Source organism: Chiloscyllium punctatum, chromosome 49 (genome assembly GCF_047496795.1).
Source record: "Chiloscyllium punctatum isolate Juve2018m chromosome 49, sChiPun1.3, whole genome shotgun sequence".
Lineage (NCBI taxonomy): Eukaryota > Metazoa > Chordata > Chondrichthyes > Orectolobiformes > Hemiscylliidae > Chiloscyllium > Chiloscyllium punctatum.
This window is the reverse complement of record NC_092787.1, coordinates 8,025,839-8,053,116: the sequence shown is the minus strand read 5'-3', so window position 1 is coordinate 8,053,116 and position 27,278 is coordinate 8,025,839. Positions and strand designations below refer to the sequence as shown.

Genomic DNA, 27,278 nt, shown 5'->3' with positions numbered 1-27,278 from the left:
TCATAAAGGGAAACCTTGACACTACACAAATGTAAAGTTCGCTTTCCAAGGCCAGAAAAGTTCCTCAACAGTTGTGACTTTGTACCCCATTCAAGGCAAATGTCTACTCATTAACAAACTGTCAGTTTTTGTCAGGGATTTTTAACAATGTTTTACAGCTAAAAGGGGAGTTTCATCAGTTCAGTGATTTCTAAAGACCCATGGGGTCTTCCAACAGCTCATGCTATGGAATCAGTGACAGCAAACTTTAGATTTCTGCATTTACCAGCTGCTGCTGTCAGTTTCACAGGTGTAATGACAGGGAGTGTTGAAAATGTTGCTGTTGTTACAATGATATCAATCTGGGCCATTATGAATTTCATGTACTCACTTAGCCCAGTTTGCTCTGGCTTTCTGGACATAATGTAAATGTTATTTCATCTTTTGAATGATGCTCAAGAAATGGTGCTGCATCATTTCCTCACTGCGGATTGATCAACCAAAAGCTGCATAATTAAAAGTGACATTACTTTTATTTCAACGAATGTAAAAGTATTACAAAAAGAATTGCAGAATAGTCTATATATAGCACATAGTGTTAGAAGTGAACTCGTTTAAACATGGCAAAGAGGAAGAAAAGAATGGACACTGCTCTCAGCCTAAAAAGCAGAGTAGCATATCTGTGCCAACAGACTTACTCAGTGAAACCAACATCATATCACTAAGTAAAAATGCTCTCGATTTTATCCATACAAAATAAGCTGGACTTGTTCTGTAAATATTATTGGAAAGGTGGACAACACCTGATGGTATCTTTAAAATCTAGATACAGCTCATTAGATAGAAGTTCATTCGTAAAAAGAAAGGTTTGGCTGACTGCAGCACGTTTTCCAGATGGTGCTTTATTGGTCACAATAAAAAGCACACCAAGTTCTAATTCTAATGCACATGATCAACAACTCACTTAAACTAAATTCTAAACATATCAGCCATGATCAAATGGTGGGGCCGATTCAATGGGGCTCCCAGATCTTAAGGTCTTTTCAATAGCTAATGTTAATAAAGTCTCCAGCTAAAGACCTAAAAGCTGATCGCATAGAAAATTCCATAGGACAAGTCAATATGTCAATCAATGCTAAAATATCATCTGTCACTGTAATTTAGGTAAAATCTAAGTACATAGTGTCAAGTCCTGATAAGACAGAAATGAATTAGATTCTATTACAATACTGCTACTTGAGTACTTGCCTACAAAGACATTATGTCTTGTGCAAAGGCATGATGAAAGTATGCTAAATAAATGAAAAGAGAAAGTACACTTGTTTTTTTCTAAAGTAACATGTTAGTAAAACTATCAATTTTTATTATTATTTATAGATCATTTATTTTTCTGTCCAGTTAAGCATATTTTGTTTGTCATTTTTATCATGCCACACCCCGGCAGCAATATATCCAAACCTGTAGTGTGTTCTCAATTTTGTTTGGTCTCAGCACAATCTCATGTTTTTACCTTCTTTACTTTATCGTAACTTATAAACAGAGATAAGTGTATGAAATTAGAAAGTACATCCATAAATATATTTTTCTAGAGGAACATGGAACCATGAAACCTTATATATTTTCACTGGATCAAATGGCAGAGCTTAACCATCCTACAATTGTTGGGAGCTAATCTAACAGTATCAGTCCTTACAGTGCTGTTCAACTCCAAATGGCTCAATCATATTCCATTAATGATTCTGCTTTCTTGAAATCTTCACTGTGGCATTTCATTTGTGTTTGTTTAACAATATTCAAGCAGGATTGTGAGACAATTGTTCTTTTGTAAATGTTCATCCAGCTTATCATGTTCAGGTGCTTGATGTCCATCCGTGCATCTGCTTGGCCATCTGATGCATGTAACTAATGTCAGGTCGAAGATCCGGTTCAGCGTTGATGCACATGATCACCAACTCTCTTAACTAAAGAATGAGAGAAATACAGTTTGTTACACAAAAGGATAGCACACTGCTTTATAACATATTTTTCATTAAAGAAATTGCAACACTATTGCAACTAGTGGGAATACTGTTCTGTGGCTAAATGCTGTGAAGATTATGAGGTACTTGACACCATGGTTTTATTGGGAATATAGTCCAGAGCCGAGTGAATTTCTTAGTAAGCACTGCAGCAAGTGAGACTGATGCCCCACCCTCTTTGGGACAAAGGACAGCAATACAAGCTCATCATCTTCAGCAGCATGAAGATACATGAGGTGAGAACAGAATGACAACCAACTGCAGTGTAAGCAGATTCGGAAACTTATGGCACCGTATGCAGCCGTAATGAAAAACTACCATACAAAGCATCATTAACTATGCAAAATGCTGACTCCTCTATCCAATTTAAAGCTTGCATAGTGAAGTATAATTATGATTTTTGGAAGCAAACTCGAATTTGTGAAAATACTCCTCGAAATTCAAATCTGTGAGAAATCTCCAGATTCCTTGCCTGCTATGCCAAACTGCATCATTTGATTTAAACCGATGATTATCTAACAACTACTCTCAACTGCTTGTGAAACTGTTCTTTGTCAATGCTTTGTAATTAATGTTAAAATCAAGAAAATGCTTAAAACTGCCTTCTGGTTTTGATTGATTACTTCACTTTTAAATAATTAATGGGAAAAACTTTACATTTTAACCTGACTAGTTAGGCACATACATATGAACTAGCAGTCCTTGAGAATGAGGTGAACCTTCACAAAAGCCCTCAGTTCAAATCAGTAATCCTGGTGTTAAAAATATTGGCTAGTAAAGACTAAAGTTTTTAAGATATTTTATCAAAGGATGTGCTACAGTGGAGGGAATGGTTATTATATCATTCTGTGCATCTTGTATTTTATTTTACAGTAATACCGCAACACCATTATTGGTCTCACTATTATTGCCAAACACAAAAAACACTTCACATGTACTCACATAAATCTTCAACCCTTTTGTGAAATTATCAGAGTTACTTGGGAAGGTTCAATTTACTGAAACATAGTTTATGTGATCGTCAAAAAACAGGTTGATCTAATTATCCTGTTCAGCCCAGTTTAGTTTCATAATATGTTTCTATGGTTTTTAACCCATGAAGGAAAACAGAATGTAGCTCACTTAATATAAAAGGCAGTCCAATTTTATTGAAAGTGTTGTGCAGTAAATGAGCTCGCACAATGCCTCCTAAAGGGACCAATTCATGTGATGATTCTATTGTAGGTTAATGGATAGCTGCACGCCGATGATAAAGAAACTTGCTGCTTTGGTAACTCAGTTGACTACTTGCCTGTTGGTGGGCTCGAAGTAATTTGACAGTGAAGTTTTACAGTGATCTGGAAAAGTCACTGTATGTTTAACAACTGTACAAGTGCAAACTTGCACAAGTCCACTTATTTTCCACTGTCCCAGCTGACATGATATCCTGGTCCACCTTAAGACTAATGTTGCCATCCCTATAGGGATACTGCTGGATTGCACAGGAGTGGTTTCATGATTCTAGATTGAAGCCTTGAATGCAATTCTTTTGATCTGTATATATAACGGATATAATCAATTCTGCACCTGCCAGGCATCAAGAATTTGTCGCTTATGAAAGAAACACAGTATGCAAAATCTTTTCTCAAATCCTCAGCCAAGCTCAGTTGGTGTACTTTTGTAACTGAAGGCTCCGTTTTAGGAATACTGCACCATTCATCTTCATCTTTACTCGTTGAGGACAAAGATAAGATTTCTATCTGCTACAGATAGTTGACGCATTTATTCCGAGTTACAAACTTGTTAACAGGCGAACAGAGGAAGAACAAATTGAGTTTGTTTTGGATCAGAATTCAGCTCCATGAATGTCTTTTTTTGTTATTTATTCATTTTGTGGGATATGGGAATCACTGGCTAACCAGAATTTATTGCCCTAGATACCCTGGCGAAGGTGGTGGTGAGCTGACATGTGAACGTCTGCAGTCCATGTGCCGTGGATTGACCCACAATGCCCTTAGGGAGGGCCACACCTACACGGCATAATCCAGTGTGGAGCCTCCCACCCCTTTCCACTTCACCAAATTCATCGGAAAGTTAACTTAATTCAATATATTTTTCTTGCTGCATGTTGGATTAATTGGGGTGGAATTCCATAGGTTTCCTTCTCTGCCTGGATGTTAGCATCAACAATACGGAATGGCGAACAGATAGTCTTATGGAAAGAATTGTACATGCTTGCAGAATCGCTGTGTTTTCCTTCTCTTCAATTCACTGGGTGGAAATTCCATCCAATTCCGCTATCAGCAATGATTCTTCTATCTGGTTCACACAAATTATGCCAGTTAACATATAGAAGATAATCAGAGGGTTAGATAAGCTGGACAGTGAAAGCCTTTTCCCTCGGATGGTGATGGATAGCATGAGGGGATATAGCTTTAAATTGAGGGGTGATGGATATCAGATAGATCTCAGAGGTAGTTTCTTTTCTCAGGGAGTTGTAGGGGCATGGAACGCCCTGCCTATAACAGTAATAGACTCGCCAACTTCAAGAGTAATTAAATGGTCATTGGATAAACATATGGATGAAAATGGAATAGTGTAGGATAGATGGGCTTTGGATTGGTTCCACAGGTAGGTGCAACATCAAGGGCTGCAGTGTAATGTTCCATGTTCTAACAGGCTGACGCCAGGGTCCCAGCCTGTTAAGGATGACTGCCTGTCTCCAAGAGTTGCAAGCAGAAACAAACAGAAAGAAGCTCAGCAGTGCCACCATGATTAGTGGACGTTTCTGGGGCTGCAGCTCCAAGGTGCCCCTCATGACAGGACACACTCACTTTATTCCTGATGAAGGGCTTTTGCCCGAAACGTCGATTTCGCTGCTCGTTGGATGCTGCCTGAACTGCTGTGCTCTTCCAGCACCACTAATCCAGTACACACTCACTCACAGTCGAATTGTGTTGTGGACAGCAGGGCAAGGCAACCAGGCCCCTGCAATTAGGAGGTCTGTTGAGGGCACCAGTGTTACTGTTGTCATAAGGGTGACCATTGTCATGGCAAGGGTCCCATCCAGGAGGCCAGCCTTAAAGACTGAACATTTACCCCATGCAGTCTATTGTACTGATATGCAACTGTAATATAAGATGTTTCTACTTTATACCTCAGTGTTAACATTTTGAACTTCTGATGATTTAGAACAAAACAACATTACTTTAAATTAAGAAGGAGAGCTGGGTGGTGAAAGAAAGGAGCAGTGCACAGCTGACTGACCAGGCAGTGAACTTTCACAGCTGACTGCCTGTGCTGTTCAGTTTACAATTAGAACGTTGAATGGGTATACGAATAGGAAAGGTTTAGAGGGATATGGGCCAATGCTGTCAAAAGGGACAAGGTTAATTTAGGATATCTGTTTGGCATGGATGAGTTTTCCATGCTTGACGTCTCTATGACTCTATTACTCTAAACTGATTCTTCAAGGGATCCATTTCAAAGCATGGGTTAAATCTTCCTGGCTCATTGATGGGTTGGGAGGTTGGAAAGCAGGCAACATTGAGAGGAGAGACATTGGGAGGAAAGCCTGATTAATTCTCACTGCTATGCTATGCTGACAATGGTCGGCATATTGGTAAGAAATTGCAGAGGCTGCCTCCATGGAAGGAGAAAGTCAATCTGGCAATTTTGCAGCATGTTCATAGGGCCGGTGGTGGTGAGGTTTCTTTATATGCATTCTATGACTCATGGAGTGACCCTCCCAGTGACAATAACGTACCCTTGTTGTAACTGCACTATTGGTACCCTCAGCAAACCTTTTGGTTGAGGCCTGGCTGCTTTGCCCTGCCGGCCCACAATGCAATTGTCAGCAAATATACCCACCAGTGAGGGCCCCTCCTGCTAGAGCTGCAGCCTCAGCAATGTCCACTGCTAGTGGAGGCACTGCTGAGTTGCTGGTTGTTTGGTTGTGCTGGCACTCACAGAGGCAAGTGCTCATCATTAACAGAACTATGATCCTGGCAGCAACCAGTGAACTTGCCACCATTGGCATTATGCTGCTGAGGTTCCTACAGCTAACCAATGAAGGGTCAGTTCCCACTTGCAACTTCTACAAAGGACCTTCAAGGTAGGTGACAGAATTCAGCCCCAATGATCTAATACCACTACATCGTTCACTCTGAAATGATATAATCTACAGAAATGTTGCTGCAGCAACTAAAGAACACAGTGGAAATACATGATTTATGATCAGCTAATTCCTTTTTTTCAACAATTTTGTTTCATTTAAATTTTTTACCAATGCATTATAATGTATTAGTGAGATAAAGCAGCTGGTTATAAATATATTTATGAAAATATAAATAAAATCATGGACATTTTCACATTTTATTAACTGTGGTAATAATTATTTACATTGAGCAATTCTTGAAAATGTAAGTATTCACATTTGTATTTTTAATACTGAGCCACCTACTATCCTCACAGCACAGATTTATCAAGTTATTCATTAATATTTATTCGGTTATTGAGGCACAGAACTACAAGAGAATCACAAACTGATATGTTTCAAGTACATCCAACCTAATTTCAAGTTCAGTTCACTTTTGGTTAAACGTCATTGCCACAACTGGTTCAGTTATCCAAAATCTGTATTTTGGAATTAGAAATTTTCTCACACCCAAATCCATAATACGTGCATTGTACTGTCTTGTAGCATTGCCAGAGCGACACCAGCAGGAATAGGCAAATCATCGACCAATTATGTAGGAATTCCTCTCAGTTATTGACAGAGTATTGAGAATTGGACAGCTGAACTCTAGTGCGACACTACATCACAAACAGAAGTAACCATTTTATGGATCCAATTGAATTACAAACGGTAATGTCTAGTTGCTCAGACCAGGTTGAGGTCTACAAAATAGTTAAGGGGCCTTATAGTATGCCTATGGATAGATTATTTCAGTTTATGAAATTGAGAACAAACAAAAGACACAGCTTACTCCATATCAGATTTAGGTTAGACTGGTTTTAAGGGTGGAGGGGTTTGTGGTGGAGGTTCCACTACTATACCCTGGGACAAATTGGATGGAACAACTGGCCTGTCAATTCTGTATCTTTGAACAGAGGATTTTGCAATTATTGATCAATGTTTAAATATATACTCAACTTCTTGGAGCTAGATTTAAAAAAAATGTTCACATTTCTTTTCAACTGTTTTGCTCCTCAATGGATTTCTTCCACCTTCAGCCAGCAGTAGGAGAATGATAGATGTGCACTGTGCATTAAGTGGAAGAGTTGCTCAACACAAATAGCATTCAGCGAAATTATAAAAACTAAGTTCAAATTATTACACTATTTTATTTCCCGTGAGGTGAACATGCAGAAGATGTTATTGACTTATTTCAATTGGTGCAACTGATCTCCACACTGTACCATAAGATAGTGACTAACCTTGCTTCCCTATATCAGTGGCTTATCTTATTTAAGTTAAACTGAGGAACCTCAATTATCTAGCATTTGATTATCCAATTATCCAGCAAAATCGCAAGGTCCTGATGCTTGGCTAAACTATGCTACCTGACGTTCGATTATCTGGAATTTGATTAATCGAACAAAATCCTCCCCACCGTGTCCTTCGGATACTTGAGGTTCCTCTGTATCTGCTATTTTATTCTGAACAGGATCTGTATTCCTCGTAATATCCTATCATTTCTGCACTTACTGAATTTATAGCTTTTCTCTCACAAAGGCTTCACTGTCTGTTTTACCTCTATCTTCATAGACATGAGGCAAAAGGCTCTCCCAATACAATGAGTGTGAGGTGCCTTTTCAATTACTCAGACAACCTTGCCAACTGTTCACTGTTTAATCTCTTGCATCTAATTTAACTAATTTTTGTCCTGGAGCCTTTTTCACACTTGTCAGCATACAGTTTTCCTTCAAATACTATTAAGCTGAACACTTACTTTTAAATACTTTTAAAAGGGAATGGTCCAACTTGGTCCAAAATGTGACAGTCGAGCATTTAAAGAATGTAGATTTTGAGCCCACCATTACTATGCGATGTTCTCTACATAATCTCTGAGAGTTAGGGAACTCTTCTTGGAGGGAAAAGGTGGGCTATGTATCGTTTGTTAGGAGACCAATATCTTTTTTTTTAAAAATGAACTTCCAGTTGGAGCTAAACTGATTTCACATTTTAAGACTTTTTATTAAACAGTTTAAAAACACGATTGACTAAACGCTATTTCAATAGACAAGTTACATTTTAAACACAACCAAAACCCATCTCTCCAGGTCTGCCTTACACTCAACCTTAAATAGTCCTTGCAGTTTCTGGACCCAATCTCAAGTGGTTCCTACTCCCGAGGGTGCACTTTGTTCCTTTCCTTCGCCAACCTGGGAACTTTTAACCACATAACAATCTTTTCATCATTAGGGCTTGTTCCTGTTGTAGACTAGACAAATCTTTCAGGATCATTTAAAACTTGCCCAAATTTTCAATCAGAGAACTCACACTAACAGGTAAACCATACAGCCTCTATCTGTTCTTTTTCCAGATCTCAGCAGACTAACAGTGTTCCTGAGTGTCTTAGAAGCTTTTCCCCTCTAAAAAGCCTATTTCCATGACAATGTGAATCAGTATTAATAATAACAATAATAATAATAATAATAATAATAATAATAATAATAATAATAATAATAATAATCACATGGGCCTATTATCCAGATAGAAATGCAAATTAGCTATACGTGAGACCCTAGCTCTCGTTTATCTGAAGGATAATTGAAAACATAACTATTAGAAAGCCAACATTCTCAGTGTGTTCACAAAACTTCAGCCACAGATGTTGCTAACCTCACATCTCCTTCCCAATAAAACAACCTCCCTTTAATCCTTTACAACTCCATCATCCAATCTTGTGATTCAGAGACGGTCACCTCACCCAGTTCATTTTACCCTGAACTAGAAGCAAAGTCTCAAAATATTATCTTACGAAACCCCATGTTTACAACACATGGATATCTTCTATATGATTAGAAGATTTGACCCAAGTCCTAGGCACTATTGTTGCCCAATCTGCTGACATGGCTAATGAATGGGTCATGGAAGATCAGATCTTCATGTGTTGAATTTCACTGGGCATAAAACAAACAGTACAAACTCACTGTGCACCCGATAGGAGGTAAAATTATCACAGCATACTGGGAAATAACAGATAAATCATTTTAGATTACCTCAGCTGCTGGTCTCATCTCACTCCCTGAATTACCAAATAAAAGAATCAAAGTCCTATTAACACTAGACCTTGTTTTACATTTTAAATTCCATTATTTATAGAATAATGAATAATCAAGTGAACAGTAGAATACGTGTAATTTATACCGATTGAGTTGTTATATTGTACAACCTAAGAAGTGGTTCATGACGATGGTGCTAATAATATTTCTGCACTAACTACAAAATTCACTGGGGGCTAACTTTCTTCCCACTAGATTCTCTATAACTTTGCAAGTTAATGACCAAATGGGTACCTGGGCAATCATTGGGAGAGCACAGTGCCAGTAAACAGTACAAATGCAGCAGGTTAAACTTAAGAAAATACCCAAACTGATATTTGGAAATCTCATATCATTATGATTGTTAAACAGTAGGGGGAGGTTGTGAAAGTTATGTTAATATTATGTTTTCTGCTGGAATTTTCGAATCTTCAGGAATTTTGATGTGGGCTTTCCCATTTCTCTAGGATTTGTCCCAAGCTCCAGGCCGACACTATGGTGGGTCATTGAAGAAGCCCCTTTGGCAATTCTATCATTAGGGTTTTAAGCACATCAGAATTTTCTTTACAGATTGCAGAATACAGTTTTAAAATGTTAAAATTTTCACAATATAACAAAGAAAATAAATGTAAAACTCTGTCCATTTAATGTGCTAAAATTATTGAAACTTTAACAAAAATCAAACAACTGACATGAAGCAGAAAATTTAAATTAAAAATTAAGGAAAGGTGAAGCAAAATCTGAAACTGAAAGAGCAGCTCTATCAGAAGTCGATGAGAGAATATTTCAAATAAAGGTCGATAAAAGAAGAATCCGAGATTATATAAAGCACACCGATTGCTACTCGTAATCCCTAGAGAGAATTCCACCATAAATATTACACCTGTTTTGTAAATCTAAATCCTGGGAAGGGTGCAAGAAAGATTTATTGATGAGATAATGGGATCAAGTGTTCTGGAGCAAAAAGAAATTGCAAATATATTTTGCACAAAACAAAGACGAAGTAAGAAACAGAAAGGCAGCAACTTTGGTCAGGGAAAGAAAAAGATAACATCAATTCAGAATAGTTTGAAAATCGTGGATGAATGTTTATCATTTAACAAGGCCATTATGACACTGCAGAACATTTTCTGTAAAAATCTTTATTTACTTTATTAACCTTATAATGTCCATAATTTCTTCCAAGGAACTTCAGGTTTTATGTGGTTCCCATTAAAAAGTATATGGTTCTTAAAAAGTTTAGGGAAAGGATATACTGGATAAATTTACATGTTTTGAAATTCATGAGGCAAACAGCATATATTCACCATGCACCCTATGTAGGATGGGAATATCACATCATACTGGGATACACAAAGAAGCACTTTCAGATTACCTTAGCTCCTGGTCCTACCCTATCTCAGACCTATAAATAATCTTTCTCGTTTTTGATAAACCCTGACGTATCCTTATTTTACGCTTTATGGAATAGCAAATGAACAAGTGACAATAGATTCTTATAAGGTTAATATAAAAAATAGTTCATGAGTGTAGCTCTAAAACTATTTCCTCATTAACTGCTGAAGTCGGATTACATACCTCCAGTCCAACACCTTTGTCTCGATGATTCCAGATCAAGCTAACAGTAAATAACCTCAGCTCTAACATAATTTAAATAACTCTTCGCTAAATTTAAAAATAAATTACAAGTTAAAAACATATCTATTCTCATTTCAAAATCTGAATTAAAACTAACAATCTCTAACGTACCATGGAGACTGAGATTGATGGATTCTTGTTCGGCAAAAGTATTAAAGGGTGTGGAATAATCTTTGGTAAATTAATTTGAGCTGCAGATCAGCCATGACCCAATTGAATCTGAAAGATGGGACAGGTTTCAGGTTTGTCTGGCTCACTGTTGTTCCAGTTGACCCCTCGCTCACATATTCCACACCTCTTCCCATAAAACATGCTTTTCTTTAGAAAGTCTTTGAGGTCCAATTCATTTGTGAGTTCTTACTATTTTATGAACTTGAACCTTACTCCCCATCAACCTAAAAGATCCCCTGCTACTCCATATTTTCTTCTCGGTTATGATTTTTCCTTTTCAGGTTAAGTGTGGAAGAAACCTGTTACGTGTTGACTCACTGACCAACCCACCACTGAGAACATTTACTGGATTAGTTTAGGGAGTTACAAGTAAGTTTCTTGCCAAATCATAGGCCTTGACTAGAGGCCCTGGACCAATCAGAGAATAGCAGCTTCTGGTTCATTAAGGCCATTGTTTGAGGCCTTGACTTTGAGGAATCCAACGGTCAGAGAATAGGTCTTGACCTTTAGCTTCTCATGGGGTGGGGGTCATGGAGGAAGGGAGATCAGTGGGATAGCTTTCAAGGCCATGCCCTTATGCCATATCCATGCCTTTGCTTGCCCCCAGATAGGGATAGGTGCACCAGCACCAACCCTCCTCCCCCAACCTGCACCCAGCAGGCAATTGCCCTGGTTACCCAGTCAGGAAACACACTATTTTTCACACCTGTAGGAAAAGCAGGCGATTGGGAAGAGGTTGAATTGACGCCATTAAGTGGCTGTTAATTGACCACTTTAAGGGCTTCAATTATTGGCATGTTGAGGAATTCCCAATGGGCCTTCCTACCCAGCACTCAATTCATGTAGGTGTTGCCTCAGGACCAATTTGCTCATTATTTTCTATTTCTCCACCTCTCTCACTATCTCCAGGGAGGATAAAATTGAGCCCATACTTTCCATTTCGGTCTCTGAATTAAGGCCTGGAATCACCTGCGTGATTGCTAGTTAAAGACTGTCTGAAAGTTCATATACAATAAGTCCACTACATTCACCCCACCTTGCACATCTGATCTCCAAAATACTGTTTCTGCTGCAGTCCCACTGTTTGATGATTACACCTGGATAAATTCAGCCATCTTTCTTCACCGCCACTGACTAAACATCCTGCGAACTCAGTTAGTTCTGATGTTCACAACATAAGTGGGATTGAATTTCAAAATTGCAGTGATGATAGGAACCTTGGAGTTAGTAAATGAGGTCGCAGCATTTTGAAAGCAAGAGATGAAACAGGTCCAATACCAGTTCAGCATCAGCTGTCAGCTAATAAATGCTTCCCTCAAGAAATAAAAGTGATGTGGCAAGGATCATACCTTCCAACAGTCCCAGAGAGGAGCAACACAGTCAAACATTGAGAGGTGTTTCATAAAAACATTAACAAATTATGTTTGACACCAAGCCCCTTAAGGCAGATTTGAAACAAAAAACCAAAAGCTTGCTACTGAGAGTAGGTTTTAAGTGGGAGAAGTACAGAGCTCAGGGTTTTGACGGCTAAGTCACAGAATAGTGATTAGGCAATACTGGAGGTTTGATTTTAAACTTTAAGATTGTTAAAGGAAAGAAAAAAGGAAGGAGTTTGCTTTTTTACAGTTTCGTAGTCAAAGGCAAGAAAGAAGTAGAGTAGGAGACAGGGCAATGAGAATTAATTTCTACTCCAGTGTAATGGGACCTCCACCAGCTGGTGGCAATGGGGAGTGAGTGTAGCTGGACCTTGACCGATCTCTCTTTTTAATCATTTGTGGGACCTGGGCATCGCTGGCTGGGCCAGCATTGATAACCCATCCCTATTTGCCCTTGAGAAGGTGGTGGTGCGCTGCCTTCTTGAATCGCTGCAGTCCACTTGCTGTGGGTTGAGCCATGATGCTGATAAGGAGGGAATTCCAGGATTTTGACCCAACAACTCTGAAGGAATGGCGGTATATTCCCAAGTCAGGGTGGTGAGTGGCTTGGATGGGAACGTGCAGGTGGTGGAGTTTCCAAGTACCTGCTGCCCTTGTCCTTCTAGATGGAAATGGTTGTGGGTTTGGAAGGTACTGTCTAAGGATCTTTGGTGAGTTTCTGCAGTGCATCTTGTAGACAGTACACACTGCTATGACTGAGCACCAGTGGTTGAGGGACTTAATGTTCGTAGATGTGGTGCCAATCAAGTGGCTTGCTTTGTCCTGGATGGTGTCAAGCTTCTTGAGTGTTGTTGGAGGTACACCCATCCAGGCAAATGGGGAGTATTCCATCACACTCCTGATCTGCATCTTGTAGATGGTTGTTGGCAGGTGAGTTACTCACCGCAGTAGCCCTAGTCTCTGACCTGCTCTTGTAGTCACTGTGTTTATGTGGTGAGTCCAGTTGAGTTTCTGGTCAATGGTAACCCCAAGGATGTAGACAGTGGGGAATTCAGTGATGGTAATACATTGAATGTCAAGGGCGGTGGTTAGAGTGTCTCTTCTTGGTGATGGTCATTGTCTGGCATTTGTGTGTCGTGAATGTTACCAAGCCCAGATATTGTCCAGATCTTGTTGCATTTGAGCATGGACTGTTTCAGTATCTGAGGAGTCATGAATGGTGCTGAACACTGTGCAATCATTGGAGAACATCCACACTTCTGAACTTATGACAGATTGTTGGGCCCAGGACACTACTCTGAGGGACCCCTGCAGAGAAGTCCTGGAGCTGAGATCACTGACCCTCCACAATCACAACCTTTGTGCCAGGTATGACTCTAACCAGTGGAGTGTTTGCTGATATCCATTGATTCCAGTTTTGACAGGGCTCCTTGATGCCATACTTGGTCAAATGTGGCATTGATGTCAACAGCTATCACTCAACTCACCTCCGAATTCAGCACTTTTGTCCATGTTTGAACCAAGGCTGTAATGAGTGACCCTGGTGAAACCCAAACTGGGTGTCACTCAGCAGGTTATTGCTGTGCAGGTGCTGCTTGATAGCACTGTTGATGACCCCTTCCATCACTTTACTGATGATCGACAATAGACTGAGTGGGCAATAATTTACCGGATTGAATTTTTCCTGCTTTTTGTGTACAGGACATACCTGGGCAATTTACCACATTGTTGGGAAGATGCCAGTGTTGCAACCGTACTGGAAGAGCTTGGCTAGGGGAGTTGCAAGTACTGGAGCACACGTCTTCAGTAATATTACCGGAATGTTATCAGGGCCCATTGCCTTTGCAGTACCCAGTGTCTCCAATCATTTCCTGATTTCATGTGGAGTAAATCGAATTGGCTGGAGACTGGTATCTGTGATGCTGGGGACCACTGGAGGATCCCAAGATGGATCGGCGCTTCTGACTGAAGATTGTTGCGAATGCATCAGCCTTCTCTTTTGCACTGATGTGCTGGGCTCCTCCATCATTGAGGATGGGGATATTTGTGCAGCCTCCTCCTCCAGTGAGTTGTTTAATTGTCTACCACCATTCATGACTGGATGTGAAAGGACTGCAGAGCTTAGATGTGATCCCTTGGTTGTGGGATTGCTTAGTTCTGTTTATCACTTCCTTCTTGTGCAGTTTGCCATGCAAGTAGTCCTGTTTGGTGGTTTCACCAGGTTGACACCTCATCTTCAGGTATGCCTGATGCTGTTCCTGGCATGCCCTCCTGCACTCTCCATTGACCCAGGGTTGATCCCCTGGCTTGACGGTAATGGTTGGGGGATATGCTAGGCCATGAGGTTGCAGATTGTGCTGGAGCACAGTTCTGCTGCTATCAATGGCCCACAGAACCTCATGGATGCCCCGTCTTGAGTTGCTAGATCATTTTGAAGTCTGTCCCACTTAGCACGGTGATAGTGCCCCACAACACGATGGAGGTTATTGTCAATGTGAGGACAGTGGACAGTGGGGGTGGTCACTTTTACCTGCACTCTCATGGACAGATGCTTCTGCAGCCGGCAGATTAGTAAAAATGAGGTCAAACGTGTTCCTTCACCAGTTCCCACAAATCCAATCTAGCAGTTATATCCTTTAGGATCTGACCAGCTTGATCAATAATGCTACTGCCGAGCCACTCTTGGTGGTGGACATTGGGGGTGGGGGGGGCGGAATTCAGAGTATATTCTGAACCCTTGCCACCCTCAGTGCTTTCTCCAAGTGTTGTTCAACATGGAGGAGTACTGATTCATCAGCCGAAGGAGAACGGTAAGTGGTAACCAGTATAAGGTTTCCTTGTCCTTGTTTAACTTGAAGCCATGAGACTTCATGGGGTCTGGAGTCAATGTCAATGACTCCCAGGGCAACTCCCTCCTGACTGTACCCTACTGTGCTACCACCTCGGTGGGACAGGACATATCCAGAGATGGGGTGTTACCTGTAAGGTATGATTCCACAAGAATGACTATGTCAGACTGTGCTTAAAAATGTGTTACAGGAAAAGCGCAGCAGGTCAGGCAGCATCAAAGGAGAAGGAGAATCGACGTTTCGGGCATAAGCCCTTCTTCAGGAATGAGGAGGGTGTGCCAAGCAGGCTAAGATAAAAGGTAGGGAGGAGGGACTTGGGGGAGGGGCGCTGGGAATACAATAGGTGGAAAGAGGTTAAGGTGAGGGTGATAGGCTGGAGAGGGGGTGGGGGCGGAGAGGTCAGGAAGAAGATTGCAGGTCAAGAGTCTGAGGGTTAGGACTGAGAAAAGGTGGGGGGAGAGGAAGCTGGAGAAATCTGTATTCATCCCTTGTGGTTGGAGGGTTCCTAGGCAGAAGATGAGGCGCTCTTCCTCCAGGCGTCGTGTTGCCATGGTCTGGCGATGGAGGCGGCCAAGGACCTGCATGTCCTTGGCGGAGGGGGAGGGGGAGTTAAAGTGTTCAGCCACGGGGCGGTTGGGTTGGCTGGTGCGGGTGTCCCAGAGGTGTTCTCTGAAACGTTCTGCAAGTAGGCGGCCTGTCTCCCCAATGTAGAGGAGGCTACATCGGGTGCAGCGGGTGCAGTAAATGATGTGTGTGGAGGTGCAGGTGAATGTCTGATGGATATTGAAGGATCCCTTGGGGCCTTGGAGGGAAGTGAGGGGGGGGGAGGTGTGGGCGCATGTTTTGCATTTTTTGCGGTTGCAGGGGAAGGTGCCGGGAGTGGAGGTTGGGTTGGTGGGGGGTGTGGACCTGACGAGGGAGTCACGGAGGGAGTGGTCTTTCCGGAACGCTGATGGGGTGGGGAGGGAAATATATCCTTGGTGGTGGGGTCTGTTTGGAGGTGGCGGAAATTATGAAGGATGATCCGATGTATCTGGAGTTTGGTGAGGTGGTAGGTGAGGACTAGTGGGGTTCTGTCCTGGTGGCGATTGGAGGGACGGAGGAGTGGGAAGTGGAGGAGATGGGGTGGAGAGCATCATCAACCACGTCTGAGGGGAAATTGCTGTCTTTGAAGAAGGAGGCCATCTGGGTTGTTCGGTATTGGAATTGGTCCTCCTGGGAGCAGATGCAGCAAAGGCGAAGGAATTGGGAATATGGGATGGCGTTTTTACAGGTGGCAGGGTGGGAGGAGGTGTAGTCTAGGTAGTTATGGGAGTCAGTCAGTTTATAGTATACGTCCGTGTTGAGTCGGTCATCCGAGATAGAGATGGAGAGGTCTAGGAATGGGAGGGAGGAGTCTGAGACGGTCCAGGTAAATTTGAGGTTGGGGTGGAAGATGTTAGTAAAGTGGATGAACTGTTCAACCTCCTTGTGGGAGCACGAGGAAGTGCCGATACAGTCATCAATGTAGCCTTCTTGACCTGCAATCTTCTTCCTGACCTCTCCGCCCCCACCCCCTCTCCGGCCTATCACCCTCACCTTAACTTCCTTCCACCTATCGCATTCCCAACGCCCCACCCCCAAGTCCCTCCTCCCTACCTTTTATCTTAGCCTGCTTAGCACACCCTCCTCATTCCTGAAGAAGGGCTTATGCCCGAAATGTCGATCCTCCTTCTCCTTTGATGCTGCCTGACCTGCTGCGCTTTTCCAGCAACGCATTTTTAAGCTCTGATCCCCAGCATCTGCAGTCCTCACTTCCTCCTATGTCAGACTGTGGCTTGACTCGTCTGTGAGACAGCTCTCCCATTTTCAGCACTAGCCCCCAGATGTTGGTAAGGAGGGCTCTGCATGGTCAACAGAGCTGTTTGTGTTTTTGCCGTTCTCTTCCTCGGTTCCAAGATCGATGCCAGTGGTCCATCAGTTTCATTTCTTTGTTGTGACTTTCTAGCGATTGATACAACTGAGTGGCTCGCTAGGCCATTTCAGAGGGCCCCAGAGAGTCAACCACAGTGCTCTGGCTCTGGTGTCACATGTAGGCCAGACCAGGAAACGATGGCAAATTTCCTTCCCTCAAGGGCATTAGTGAACCAGATGGGTTTTTTTTCCGACGATTGGTTTTGTGGTCATCAGTTGACCATGTCGAGTGGCGTGATTCAAACCCAGGTCCCCAGATCATTACCTGGGTTTTCTGGATTAACAGTCCAGTGATTATACCACCAGGCCATCGCCTGCCCATCTCCCACTGGGAAATATACATTTTGGTGGGAAGAATGCCAATGGGAAGTGGGAGCTGATAAAGAATTCCTCAGTCCATTGTAACCCACAGGCTTGGTTCCATGTACATGCAGTAACTAATTCCTTGTTTATCAATAATTTCTCTTCTTGTTTGTAATGACCTGATGCTAGTGGAAGAAAGAATCTTGCTTCATGACCTTTCGACGTGTTCAAATCAGAGATTGTATTACCTGGTCTTTCTTAATTCCCAATAAGGTGAATCATAATTTCAAATTAAAAAAGTAAAAATAGTTAACTTCTGTCTCCACAGAATAGTGTGGCTGGAAAAGGGCTGCAGGCTGGTGCAGTAAATGTTGATTTGCCGTGTTGCTTCTGGAGATCGCCCTGAAGAAGGGGTACCTTTTCTCCAGTATATACAGCAGGTCTGGGATTCTCTTGACCGTATTACTATCACTTAGGAGTTTTGGATTTGTAACTGGATTTTCTCATCTTCCAGGAGATTACACAGCTGCAGGGTCTGTGGGAGGGTATGCATTGTGATATGTAAGGCATCAAGGGTGGGTTGTGCTTCGGCGGGGCGGTGTGGACTTGTTGAGCCGAAGGGCCTGTTTCCACACTGTAATGTAATGTAATCTAATCTAATCTAAAAACTATGTCAGATAGACTGGTGGGCCCACTTTGGTCTGATTTTGCATTTGCTATTATCCAAGCTCAAGACTATTTGCATTTAATTATTAAACTATTTGTATTGCATTGTTATGGAACCTGAGACAAATAGCCATGAGAATGGGGAATGATTGATGCTAAAAGCTCTCAGCCCTCAGTCCAAAGTACAAAACTGTGTCGGACTGCATTACAATTTGACACAGATCTTTATCAAATTAAAAATCTAAATTTTGCCACAGGGAAACATGTGAGTTTTCAAAAATTCTTTTTGTTTTTATGTTGACAAAGACAGAAATGATCAAACATCATTTTGCCTGGTGTCTCCCATGGTGCATCCATCTGTGTGAGAGTGTGTAGAAAGACAAGGTTTGATTCTGAATGGAATCGAGCAGGTCTCCCTTCACAGTTTGGTTCTTTGAGGTTTTTTTTGTAATCATTTTCTAACAAGCCCCAGACAAGTCAATCTTCAGTCATAATCCGGTAACTTTTGTGTGAGTGATCTTAAGTTGAACATGAAAAGAACCAGTTTCAATGTTAAACTGAAACGCACTCAAACAGTTTTTTTTAAAAGGATTACTAATATCTTGTCTGGAATGGACAAACATTCCCAGGCCTTTTTCAAAACTTGACGTAAGATGTTCCTTTGGTACTGTTTCTGAATTTCAATCCCTTCCCTGGGGAAGCTGTTACAATTTTCACAGGAAAGGAATTGGATGAGCGGAACACTGGGAAGACACAGTCACGTAGAGGAACCACCGGGTCAGGTGGGTCACTGGCCTATTTCACTCCTGGAACTGTGCACTTTGACATTTTGGGCAACCAGGAAGGCAGATGTGTGAATCTCCTTTTGTTAATGATGGGACAAGAATAGAGGGAAGAGATGGTGCAGGTGGGCAAGGATAGGTTATTGATGGCAGTGAAACCTCTGGGCAAGCTTTGATGGTGACTGGAGTCTATTTATTCCCAGGTTGCATCTTCAACATGAGTTCCAAAAGCTGCTGGGTCTGAGGGGCTTAGCTGGGAGCAGTCTGGATTGGATGTGGGGGTCCTACTGAGACCCTGGGGCTAGGGTGGTGCAGCTGGAGCACTTCTGCATTCTGCATCCACCTCCAACACTTTGAGTGCTCTCCCTTGTCTTCAGGAATGGCCCATGTGTTTTGGGAATAGGAGTGAGAAGCTGTGACAGCCATGACTGTGAATGACGAAGGAGCCACAGCGGCCCACAGCAAAGTGAGGGTGCAGCTGCAGGAAGCCCTTGCTGTGACTGTAGACCAGTTAAACACTGGGGGAATGGGACTGCATCCTGTCGCTGAGTCTGACTAACTGCTTAATCAGTGCCCCAATGCAAACATGGGTGTGATCAAGAACCGTGTGCACCAGCAGAAATGCAAGGAACGTAGCAATGTAAGCAAATCTCTACTGTCCCTTTATGTTTGATAGATTGGAGAGAGATGCAATCTATGCATTGTCTACCTCTTGCCATACCTACATCAGAGAGCTGTGAGACACCTATTGTTTGTGAACAGGAATCGCTGCTGATCCCTAAAAGGAGCCAAAAGATGAACAGCTTCAAGGTCACAATGATTTTAATGACGACTGGCAAGGCAGTGCCATGTGTCCTGAGATCTTCTACTTTGGGGACACAGACCCCTGTGAACATCTGCCTGCAGAGTTGGAAATTCATGTGACATTACTTCTCTGACTCATCCAGATAGCTTCATCTGTACAGTACAGCCTGTGTCAAAGTCATGGTGTCCACTGGCTCCCAGCCCCCAACCCTCTCCTCTGCCCTATTGACACCTGGACCTCAGCTCTTCCTGTCAGGGATGTAGCTCCTCATCGTTACTGGACCCAAAATCTGACAATTGTGCTCCTGTTGTCAGATGCTACCTTCATTGCCTCAATGGCTTCCCAACTGTATTAGAAGACCATTCCCCCACCCTCACAATGCTCCTCTATTGTCAGTATTGTGAACACTCTGCCCACACTCTGCACTGACCCAAAGTGGCTGAGCCATCCCTGAGCCCTTCCCCTTTTAACGAGCCTGTCAAATTCCTTGGTGTAGTCACGAGAGATTCCCTGCTATGTACCTGCTCCACGTACTTGGTCTGTCCCATCCACTGGGAAACTTAGAGTTGGCCTGATCCAAATTCTTGGCACGTCCTTCATTGAGCTCTTAACAAGTCCTCAATGACCTTAATCACAGTTATTAATGGACTGAGTGGTTTAGCTGAGCTTGCTCTCACATGTCCCCTCCCCCATGAAAATGGTTGACAATGTATATTGCAATGGAAGAATGCCAACCCTCTGATGCCTATGTTTCCTTTCTTGCCCACCTTCATTCCCAGGGGCTCTTGTGGTGCAGTAATAGTGTCTCACTTCTGAGCCAGGAGGTCTGGGTTCAAGTCCCACCTAGTCCAGAGGTGTGTAATGACAACTCTGAGCAGATTGATTAGAAACTATCTAACTTTGTTCCACAGCCCTCGCTGGCCCTGAAGTCTGACATTCTCTTCTCTCTATCATAGTTGTTGCACTTGCAGTTATTACACAGTTAATGCATTTAAATACATTTTCCAAGCAGTGATTGTCTCTATTGTCAAACATTTCCTTGATCATCAGCTCAGTTAAGCACTCACCTTTTCAGAATAGTGCTCTGCTTGAAGAGGTGGGTAGTCACATTGTTCTATCTTTTTACAGAGGGAGAAGAGATTCATTTTATCTCCATAGAATGGACTCTGGAGTGCAGCCATCTGAGATGAGAAGGAAGCAAAATGATAAATAGTTTCAGATGAATACTTTGAGGCAGATCTTACTGCAATTTTCCTATCTGAGAGAACACTTACAGATTTAGTTTTCCTGTAGATCTCCAAGTCACAAACATTATCATTGAAAATGTTTATACCCGTTAGATGACACATAGTAGCATTGAATTTCCTGTGTACAACACAAAATGGACCAGAATTTCCTTTTGTGTGACCAACTAATAATCTCTGCCTCAAAAACTCAATTCATTAAAACAATGCTGTTGCTATGTTGAAGATACAGAGGGTAAATTTCTTGAAATGAATCATGTTCTAATCACAGAATCCCTGCAGTGTGGAAGCAGGCTATTCGGTACACTGGGTCTATCCTGACCGTCTGAAGAGCATCCCACCCAGACTGAGCCCCCTCCCCTATCCCTGTAACCCTGCAATTCTATAGAACCATAGAATCCCTACAGTGTGGAAACAGGCCATTTGGCCCAACAAGTCCACACCGACACTGCGAAGAGCAACCCACCCAGACTCACTCCCCTAGCTTATTAGTCTACATCTCCCATGAATAATGTGACTAACCTGCATACCCCTGAACACTATGGGGCAATTTACCGTGGCCAATTCACTTAACCTACCCAGCTTTGGATTGTGTGAGGAAACCAGTGCACCTGGAGGAAACCCATGCAGCCACAGTTAGAATGTGTGAACTCGACACAGACAGTCACCCGAAGGTGGAATCAAACCCTGATGCTGGGAGGCAGCAGTGCTAACCACTGGGCCGCCCATCTAACCTGATGCAAAATGCCATACAGAATTTTAAAAGCAGCATGAAAATATTATCTGATATTTCATTATAACTTTTATGATGTAAATAGCAAATCTCTTCACTGAGAGTCGGACTGTGCTTTCTGTCTTTTTCAATGTCTTTTGATTGGATGAGTGTGGCAGAGGCAGGGAATAGGCAAGCCTATTGCTTAATGTTACTGGAGCTGGGTTCAAATCCTACCACAGCAGGTGATGGAATTTGTTGCTGATGATTGGTCTGGAGTAGAGGATTAACCTCAGTAATAGTTACCTTGTTAGTACCAATTGCTGTAAAAACCCATTTGGTTCATTAATGTCCTTTACAGAAGGGAACCTGCCGTCCATATCTGGTCTAACCAACATGTAACTCCAGATGCACATAATATGGTTGAGTCTGAACTGCCTTCTGAAATGGCCCAGCAAACCACTCGATTCAAGGGCAGTTGGGGATGGGAAAAAAATCTTGGTCATGTCATGCTACCCACTCCTCATGTAAGGAAGCTGTTTTAAAATAGAAAGGCATTTATGGTCCTACCTTCTGAAACATGTTGTGCCTAAAGTACATACAGGATGTTTAGATGGTCGCTGTTTTTTTTTAAAAGAATTGTTCTTAAGAAAAGGAACATATATTGCAGATTCCTCCTTTTCCTTGGGATTGAACCTTTTATGTTGATTTCCTCACGGTTGTAGTAATTTTGACGCCTTGCAACTGAAATTGGCAGGAAATGTAAGCATAGATTGACAGCCCCAAATGTGAATATGAACAGGATGGTTTTCCGAATGTTCTATCCTATTGTTGCTGCGCGCAGAATAGCAAACGCCACAACTTCAAACTTAGTCCAGTTTTAGGAGCAGGACATTTATTTCAACCTGACATCATGTCATCTCTGTACATTTTTGGATCAGAGTTACTACACATGCTAAAGATCACTTCTAAATCCTTACTCGGAACTGTTGCTCTGATTTGGAAGTAGGAAAAAAACAAATCAATCTGGTTTATTGGCCCTGTTTCCCTAAATGTTCAGAATTAAGTATCGAACTGTACACAGTTTTGAATTTTCACTGCAGTTGAAAAATATAGTGGTAATTTACAACCCACTGAATAATAGGAATGACTTTAATGCTTAAAAAAATCAGGGGATTACTTCAAGAGTTGAGGTCACTTATATAACTTGATAGATAATAGCTTACTTTCCAGCTTGAGAACACTGAACAACAGGACTTGCTGATGTAATTTCACATGCATAATACATTTCATACACATGCACTTTAATTGGGTATTTTTCATTATTTAGGCAAGATATGTCCTTATGACCAAAAAGGGCAAGCATACAGAAAGAATTAAATGCCATAAGGAGTTTCTCTTATGATATTAATTAGTAATGATGAAACTGTCTGAAGCAGCACCATACCAAGAAATTCAGAATCTGAGAAACAAACTCTGTCTGCACTTAATTTGTTTATCTGAGTTGGGGTTAATGTTACACACACTGTCTCAGTACCAGCGAGGATAATAATTAGCTAGGACCCTCATTTAACATCCCATACACTGACTGTAGCCAAAATTAAGACACAAAATGACTTGGGCTAGAGCAGGGTGAGTCTTCATGTTGATGCATGGTCCAAAAGCTCCACACAATGAGTTGGTGAAGTACAAGAAGGTTGCCTGCTACCCATTGAACGATAAGGCATGAGAAATCAGTGACTGACTGCCAGAGAGTTGATGAGAAAATAGAAAGGACAAACTGTGGGACTTCCTGCTTTGGCATTCAGATGCCCTGCTATCACCCATAAAACTTTGGTTGGATACAGTCATTTCAAATGGAAATCCTTGAGAAATTTTATATGTTCTTGTAGAAAGTTGTGAGGAAACGTTTTTATTGCTGCAATTTATGAGTTTTTTTGATCTTCAAGGAGTTGAACATGTTCAGAATGATTAATTATAGGTTCCAATCATGAAGGGCTAATTACGGATTCTGTCTAAAGGGCGTAGCTAATACAGTTCAGTTTGCACACAGACTGTTCACAAATGAGATATCCTCAGGGCCAGGGTAGTAAATATTGACATCAACTTGACAGTTTTGATGCTTCTGCCCAGGAGGTTTAATCTCACCTGCAGTGTCCACTGCTTTAAGAAAATCAGCTGTAACAATGCAGAACTAGTCCTCATCTCACTTTCTCTCACCAAGCCCCAAGCAAAATGTCTATCAGCCATGTCACCAATTCATCCCTTGAAGAACTATTCTCCATACTTTATAGAATTAGGCTGTAATTCTGGCAGCAGAGGCATTGCTATCATGTGCAGTAATTATATCATGTACATGGACATTTGGCCACTGACTGACTTGAAGCCAGCTGCCATCCCAAACTGCAGGCCAGCTCGATCTGCCTGAAACATCATCATGTTAATTCGTTAGCTAAAACTGCAAGTGGGCTGACAGTGGCCATGGGGATTGATATGTTAGCAGAAGCTGATCACCATAATAAACGATGAACAGTCACCAACACCAAATTTTGTTCAATTACTTAATGGTTCATTCTACAGTGATTACATTGTGCCACTGAGGTAAATTTCATTTATTCATTGAAGAGATGTGGGTATTGATGGTTTTGCCAATATTTATTGCCCACCCTTAATTGTCCTTGAGGAGATGGGTGGTGAGCTGCTTTCTTGGAACCACTGCAGTCCACTTTATATAGTGTTGTTAGGGAGAGTGTTCCAGATTTTTGCAATAAATTTCCAAGTCAGGGTCGTGGATTTCAAAGAGGGGAACTTGCGGGTACCTGCTGCCTTTGTCCTTTGAGATGGCAGGGGTTGTGGCTTTGAAAGGTCCATTGCTGCTACTGAGTATGAGTGGTGGAGGGAGTGGATGCTTGTGCATGTGGCTGTTATATCCCAGATAGTGTCAAACTTCTTGAGTGTTGTTAGAGGTGTGCTCATCGAGGTAATGGTGGAAAGTCTGAGAGTTTCTTTTATGACATATTGATATACCAGATCAACCAGAATCTTTAAATAACCACTGGGCAAAGGTATCATAACAGAGAATGAACCAAGGGTCTCATAAAGTAAAATTTAGAAATCCTTCAGTGATATTCGTGAAATTTTACTCAGAAACCAACTTCGATGTGGACAGGCAGTTATATCTGGAAGTTACAGTTACTAGTGTGAGAAGAAATAATGAGAGGCAGTTACAGTGCTGAGGATGGAAGGGGAAATTAAGGATTTTGAGACTTGGAGATGGTCCAGTTTCTACTTATTTCTACTTATTACCTAGCGACACATAGGTTGCTCTTGCCTCTCCCGAAATCTCTTGTGCATAATGTTATGCTGGACCTTTAAGGTGGTATCTTGTGCTTCCAATACAGGTCTACCCCTCTTGTGTTGCGATTTTAGGGTGCAGATATGAGTGTAACCAAAGCTTTTAATGTCTACTGTTTTGGGTCTGTTTACCAGCCTTCTAGCTCGTATACCCAGTCACAAAACATCAAATCTACCTTCTATGTAACTCCTATGTTGAATTTTCATCTTTGCTACATAGCACCCTTTGAGTGCAGTCTCCCAAAACTCCCATGAGATATTTATATCACTCGATTGACAAAATCCTGAAGTTTCATTCTCTAAAGATTCATTAGGTCATCCTCCATACAGATCTCAAAAATGCAAAACCTTTCACGCCTCTCCCAAGTTGAATCTCAGGGGTGGGCCTTCCAAATGTCTCATTACAAGAAGCCCTCCTATTTGTCCTCTAGCCTTCGAAGCGTGGCAGCATCCTGAAGTGGATTGCTCCCTAGCCACTGAGGTGGCCCAAACCCAAAACAATCATTCGGTCTTAATTATCTTTACTTTCAGCAGCTATTTCCTGGTCTCGGGATGTCGGGAAGTGTTTCGGTACAGCCAATAAGTTGCATTTCATTTGTCGTCATTGTCGAAAGGCAGAAAACATAGCAGCCAATTGGCGCATAGCATGATCCCATTCAGCAATCAAAGAAATAAGGTGTTGGCTGAAGGATAAATTACATCAGCTTGGCCAAGATCACAGGACATGTTCCTGTCCAGTTGAGATGGTATCAGAAGCTGTCATCTGTTATAGGATGCTGCCAGGGCTTGGGTTAAAACCTTTGTTTGAAATGACAGCACTTCTGACAGTGCAGCTCTGCCGTAGTCTTGGAGTTTCCGGAATACGCTTGAGGTTGTTAGAATGGGAATGCAATCACTTCACTGAGGATGAAGCTTTATTACAAACAATTAGCATTCACCCAGTTTTGTGACTTGAGAGAGCAGTGTCAGGAGGCTCCCAGAAAAGGTAACAAATTGAAGGAGGAAAACGTAGAAATATGATCATGTGTTTCATCTGGGTGCTCCAGGTGGATTGGCTATGCTAAATTGTCCATAGTGTCCAGGGATGTGCAGGCTAGGTAGATTACAGGGATAGGGTTAGGAGGGTTGGGTCTGGGTAGGATGCTCTTCGGAGGGTCGATGAGCTGAATGGCCTGCTTCCACACTAGGGATGCTATGATTCTATAATAAATGTAATGAAATCCAAAGTATGAAAGCTGCTGTAATGTTAATCTCAGAATAACTAAAATGTATGAAGCAATGTTGATTGATCCAGTTGGTGGAATGTTCAAGCCCTTTCCATCATCATTCACAAATTCTTGTTGCAAATTACAGTCATGGAATTGATTCTTTCCAAATGGTACAAATAATCCAGGTGTTGTTTTGATACATCCATTGGAAGTACAGCAGCTGCCATTGTGACTAGTTCTGACTTTAGACCTTCTTGAGTGATTCTAAAAATAATTCCAAAAGCCCTGCTGCATTTACATACTGAGGAGCCAACAGTACTAATGGGGGTCTATCTTCAGGAGCCAAGATTCAGTTGTATGTAGGCTCAGTAAGCAAGAGGTATGTCATCGCAGCAGGCAGCCCACACAGTGCCCCAGCTGCTTATTAATCCATAATGTGATTCAAGTGCTTCTTGTCACTCTCACTCACTGTCACATACAGAGCCCTATAATGGAATAATACCTCACTCTAATGAATCACCACTGGATAATTGTTGATATTATCTACTCTGTTTAGAGTGTTCATGCAAACTGCTTGCTCAGACCTGTGACACCTCTCATCTTATGATTTTTTTTGCATGGCAGCTGAAGTTGATGTAACTTACTGTTTTTAATAAGGTATTATTTGATAATTGCTTTGACCTTTCACCCTGGGATGTGTCTTTTGCTCATTAGCATGCACTGCAAGTGCCAGCCAAAGGGTGCTGCTGTCTTGCTGCTGACAGTCGCTGCCACCTCATGTCAGTGCTCAAAGACGGCCACAGTCTCTGCTATCGCTTTGCAAATGATAAGTAGCACTGACAGAAAATTAGCTGTATGGTAATGAGCATGTTCTTTAACCCTTCAAGCATGCTGCGTGTAAAGAGCTCGCCTGCCCTTAGGCACTTCATGCACACAGCTGGCTGACTCAAAAGCTTAAAATTAGCACAAGTT

General features: G+C 41.9%; 1 protein-coding gene across 7 annotated transcripts in view; it reads right to left on the bottom strand.

Moving 5' to 3' along the window:
• Positions 1 to 493: 493 nt before the first annotated feature.
• nek6 (NIMA-related kinase 6) overlaps positions 494 to 27,278 on the bottom strand; it is a 339,425-nt gene continuing 312,640 nt past the window's right edge. For all 7 annotated transcript variants that reach the window (XM_072565784.1, XM_072565783.1, XM_072565781.1 and 4 more), the window contains 2 exons: positions 20,856 to 20,969; positions 494 to 1,940 (listed from right to left, as the gene is read on the bottom strand). In XM_072565784.1, the coding sequence (XP_072421885.1) occupies positions 1,830 to 1,940; positions 20,856 to 20,969 (225 nt within the window). In that variant the 3' untranslated portion in view covers positions 494 to 1,829. The remainder of the gene's footprint in view (positions 1,941 to 20,855; positions 20,970 to 27,278) is intronic.